The 5,660-nt window shown below is 54.8% G+C and overlaps 1 protein-coding gene across 3 annotated transcripts; it reads left to right on the top strand.

The window, feature by feature from the left end:
- Positions 1–101: 101 nt before the first annotated feature.
- KVP17_002171 (uncharacterized protein) lies at positions 102–5,660 on the top strand (the record flags this gene model as incomplete). 3 transcript variants are annotated; one of them, XM_068518195.1, is made up of 2 exons in its annotated part: positions 102–1,688; positions 4,009–5,660. In XM_068518195.1, coding segments are annotated over 2 exons (3,239 nt in total), but the record flags the coding sequence as incomplete, so codon positions are not given.

Here is a 5,660-nt window from a genome sequence, read left to right as displayed (position 1 = left end):
GTAACGGAGTCACCCGAAGGCGTGACGGAGCCGCACGCGGAAGTGCCCGAAGGTGCGCCCGCCCAGACGTCGGACATCTCTCCTACAGCAGAAACGCGAAAATGACCTACACATGCCCCCGAGAACCCGAGCGGCCCCAGACGGGTGAAGCCACAATCGTCCACAACACCATGACACACATCTCCGAGGCACCCGCCACGGGAAACGACACAGACAGATACACGAGGAACCAGGTATCAAACATGGAGGAAACACTGAGTACACAAAAACCTACGCAAGATCCTGACAAGACAAGCCAACCACGTAACTGCGATAAACGGACCCCAGCGACCTTCGAATCCGGAAGCGAAGCCAGCGGAAAGGCCGACCTGACAGTGACAGACGAAACCACCACCAGCGACTCTAATCCAGGTGCGGGATCCTATGAGAGTCACGACTCGAATTGTAGAATCACTAGGGAACCTCTCACTGCAAAGGAAACCACCGCCGAAAGAACCCTCGTTGATCTCGAACCTCACACTGCCGAACTCCACGTGACGGTCGGTGAGGACCGCGACACCAAAGGTACGGCGGACCTGATAGACATCGGCACGGAATCTCTCACTACCACAGGAGCCACTGTTGAAACCATCTTCACAGGACCCGACCCTAATCCGGAAATCCAGGTGACCATAGAAATGGACCGCGATATAGGAGGCACTATTGATCTGACTAGGGTCGACACGGAATACCTCACTGCAACGGAAATCACCGCCGGAATTTCCCTCACTGACCTCGACTCTAATTTAGGGACCCAGAAGACACTCGACTCAAAGGGCGACATAAGAGACACTACCGCCCCGACTAGATGCGGCAAGGAACATCTCACTGTTACGAATATAACTGCTGGAACCACACTCACCGACCTCGATCCCTATTCTGGCACACCTGACTGCGACATCAGAGGAACCGCTGACCGGACAGTGATCGGCACCGAAGATCTCAAGGGTGGAATTACCATTCCAACAGGGAAGAGAATGTACCCAACTTACACGGAAACCAACGACGGAACCAGCACTGACCCAACAAAGATCGGCACAGAATCGCTCACGGCTACAGAAACCACTCCCGGAACTCCCACAGATCATAACCCAAACTCGGAAACGTATGCGACTCTTGATAGGGACCGCTATACCAGAGGCACTACTGATCAGACTGAAAACAGCACAAAATCCCTCATGCCTACGGAAATCACATCTGGAACCTTACGAAGGGACCTGGACTCCAATGTGGAAATCCATGCGAATCATGATTTGGACCGCCGCACCAGAAGGGCTGCGTGCGACACGAATTACCTCACGGAAATCGCTGCCGGAACCATTCTCACTGATCTCGACCTCTATTTAGAGACCCATATGACCCACGATCTGGACCGCCACACCAGAGGTACTACTGACCAGTCTAAGCTCGGTACGAAATACCTAGCTGCCACGGAAATTGCTGCTGGGACGAAATACCTCACTGGCACGGAAACCACTGTCGGAACACCATTCACCCGCACGAGAACTGCAGTCGGAATTACAACGACCTCCCTGAATCCATACTTGGGCACCTTCGCGACTCCCGGCTCTGCGCGCGAAGCCAGAAGCATTACCTGGTCAGAGACCGGAGCGGTAACACCCCTCACTACAGAAAATGCAATCGGAACGGTAACCCAGAATTTACATTTGGAGGCCCCTGCGACCCCAGAAGGTGCAATCGGAAGTACCACTACTGGGACCAACTCCGAATGTGCAGCCGGAAGCACGACTATTAGGACAGAGACTGGAGCGACACCACTCACCAGTACAGGAACTGCAGTCGGAACTACAACGACTCCCCTACATCCACATTTGGACGCCTTCGCGACTCCCGGCTCTGCGTGTGAGGTCGGAAGCACTACCTGGTCAGAGACTGGAGAGGTAACACCCTTCACCAAGGGAAATGTAATCGGAACTGCAACCAGTCCCCAGAATTTACACTCGGAGGCCAGTGTGACACAAGAATCTGAATTGGCAGTCGGAAGTACGACTGTTCGGACGGAGACTGAAGCGACACTACTCACCAGCACGAGAACTGCAGTCGGAACTACAACGACCCCCCGGAATCCACATTCGGACACCTCCGCGACTCCCGGCTCTGCACGAGAAGTCGGAAGCACTACCTGGTCAGTGACTGGAGCGGTAACACCCTTCACGACGGAAAATGCAACTGGAGCTGCAACCAGCCCCCAGAATTTACATTCGGAGGCCAGTGGGACACAAGAATCTGAATTGGCAGTCGGAAGTACGACTATTCGGACAGAGACCGAAGTATGCGAGGTGGGAAGCACTACCTGGTCAGAGACTGGAGCGGTAACACCCTTCACGACGGAAAATGTAATTGGAACTGCAACCAGCCCCCAGAATTTACATTCGGAGGCCTGTGGGACACAAGAATCTGAATTGGCAGTCGGAAGTACGACTATTCGGACGGAGACTGAAGCGACACGACTCACCAGCACGAGAACTGCAGTCGGAACTACAACGACCCCCCTGAATCCACATTCGGACACCTTCGCGACTCTCGGCTCTGCATGCGAAGTCGGAAGCACTACCTGGTCAGAGACTGGAGCGGTAATACCCTTCACGACGGAAAATGCAATCGGAACTGCAACCAGCCCCCAGAATTTACATTCGGAGGCCAGTGCGACACAAGAATCTGAATTGGCAGTCGGAAGTACGACTATTCGGACAGAGACTGGAGCGACACCACTCACCAGTACAGGAACTGCAGTCGGAACTACAACGACCCCCCTGAATCCATACTCAGACACCTTCGCGACTCTTGGCTCTGCACGCGAAGTCGGAAGCACTACTTTGACAGAGATTGAAACGGTGCCACCCATCACCGCGGGAAATGCAGGCAGAACCACAACCACCTCCCTGTATATACACACGGTCATCTTCGTGACTCTCGATCCTGAATGCGCGACCGAAAACACCACCACTCGGTCAGAGACTGAGGCGGCATCACCCACCCATACAGGAACTGAAGTCGGAAGCACCTCCCGGTATCCACACAGCACTTCTTGGACAGAGTCCGAAGCGACGCCACCTGTCAACACGGAAACCCCATCCACAGTCGGCCGGGTCTGGGATATCAGGACAGCGGCATTCACCGCCCGTCCCAGGAAGAAAAACTGCATGTTGCTGAGTTCTGCGTCGTGCTACATCAGAAGTATGACCGAAGCCACGGACACCGGTATGAAAACACCCACCGGTCGCATAACACTGCAGGGACCACTCTTACGGACCTCGAGGCTAACTTCGAGATCTACGCGGCTCCTGTTCTTGACCGCGACATCAGAGGCTCGGCCGAACCAACAGAGATCGGCACAGAACCCCTCGCCGACGAGGGAATTCTCACCGGACACTCTCCACGACCACATCCCCACGGCGAGGATCCCCAAGACCCTCGAACGTGAACGAGCGGCTGACTGGAAAGTGACCCACACACTTATCATAACCGGTAGAGCCGTTGCGAACGCGGCGGATCAGTGCACAAACAGAGGACACAAGGGAACTAAAACCCGTGGACGGGAGGTTGGGGGGCCCCATGAGATACCTCCCACGACGGAGAAGACGACAGACAGAATTACAGCCACGCCCCTGAACCCACAGATGCAACGTCATATGGAACCACACACGGGGACTGTCGCTAATATAGAAAGGGACCTGAAGGCCGACCGTAGCTGGAAGGTCACAGAAGGAAGACCTACCGACAGGACAGAGAGGGAGACCTACGCTGCACCGATCGGCAGCTTAGCGCATGGGACAAATGCGTGGGGAGAGGGCCCCTAAAGATCTCAAGATAATGTACTGGAATGTAGGGAACCTCTGCACGAGCAGGGCCAAAGTAGAGCGACTTATGAGTATAAAGCGACCAGACGTCATATTCCTATTCGAATGCCGCCAGGCGGTGGTCTTGCCGCCGAGGGGCTTCACGCAGCTCTGGATACAAGAGGATACTCACAGAAGGGGCGGCTTGACCTGCTGGATCCGGAACACGCTGCGGTTCCGCCCTCTACTTAAATACGCCACATCACAAGGAAATCGCTCCTACCTGATTGAACTGATTCTACTGCAGATCGGTGATCTGGTAATCGGGGGAACATACGTCTCCCCACACACTCCGACAACCGCACTCTCCGCCCTGCTTGACCTAACGACACCCTACCGTAGATGCATCCTAGTGGGAGACTTCAACGCGCGACACGTGAACTGGTGCAGAGTGAGCAAGCCTAAGGGCCGAATCATTGCCAACAGGGCAGCGAAGGATGGATGGACGATTGCGACTCCGTCCAAGCCGACCTTCGTCCAACCAGGACAGAGGCAAGGGACGTCAACAATTGACCTGGCACTGGTTAGGGGAGCGCATGTACGCCCCGTAGAGTTGCTCGAGGAAACACAGGACGACCATCGGCCCTTGAGTTTGTCCATCATCGAAGGAGACAGGAATCTACCTTGTGTGGCAACCCTCAATGACAAGAGGAGGCGTGCAGCAGCGTCAGATTGGTACGAAGCAGAAGGGGTGAGGACGGAAGAACTCGTCTCGAACCCCGCAACAGACCTCGACGAGGCATATGAGGCCTACGAGAAATTCACGACGACGCCCTTCCTTAAGAAGGACACCTACCCTACCCCTATGACAGATCCCCTGTACCTGGAGATTATGGAAACGGCGGAGTGCAAGAGGCGTGCACTCAGGAGAGGCGACGCAGCTGCAGCAGCTCTGCACAGACGGAAACTCAGATCACTTGTGCGCAAAAGGAAGCGGAATGCGGGACTCTATACAGTTAGAGAGGAGGTGCTGAGCACCTCAACAGTGGCAACCAACATCAGAACTACGACGATGGCGCAAGAGGAAAAAGCGGCGCTAGGCCATCACCTCGCACCGGAGGCATTCAGTAGCTTCCTCCAAGGAAGATCGGGCTCGACCCGAGTTGAACTGGCTTCAAAGGAGGACGACCTGCTCCCTCCTGACTTTCAGCAGAATCTGATGGCTGCGATCAAGGCGGCCCCCCGCAATAAGGCAGTAGGCAGCGATGCAATTAGGACGGAGTTTCTGAAGCAATCTCCGAGGATACATGCGAACATAATTCTACGACTGCTTCGTAGAAGCCTGACAATGGGCAGACTACCAAAGAGATGGAGCGAAGTAATCATCAGACCACTACTGAAACGAGGCAAACCCGCCTCGGAGCCGGCCTCCTACAGACCTGTGTCGCTGATGTCCCACGTCAGGAAGATAGTAGAAGCCGCGCTTCTCCGCTACCTACTCAACGCCTACGAGCCAAATGCCTCCCAGTTCGCATATGTACCGGGGAGACGCATCCTTGCGGCCCTCAAACGTGTAGACGCAGGCATCAAAAGAGGGCTACACACTGTGTGTCTGGATCTGACAGCGGCCTTCGACATGGTAGACAAGGGCAGAATCGCCGTTCAGCTACGAAGCGTGGGACTTCGGAAATCTATAACAACTGCAATATTACTCAAGCTCTCATCACCACTGAACATGGTTAAGATCGGTAATATGGTATCAGAGCCGTTCTACACTACGAGAGGCGTGCCGCAAGGGGGGTGCTTGTCCCCAGTACTGTT

The sequence above is a fragment of a genome (genome assembly GCF_019968985.1).
Source record: "MAG: Porospora cf. gigantea B chromosome Unknown PgB_NODE_1506_length_5660_cov_26.4913, whole genome shotgun sequence".
NCBI lineage: Eukaryota > Apicomplexa > Conoidasida > Eugregarinorida > Porosporidae > Porospora > Porospora cf. gigantea B.
This window is presented reverse-complemented; position numbering and strand designations above follow the sequence as displayed.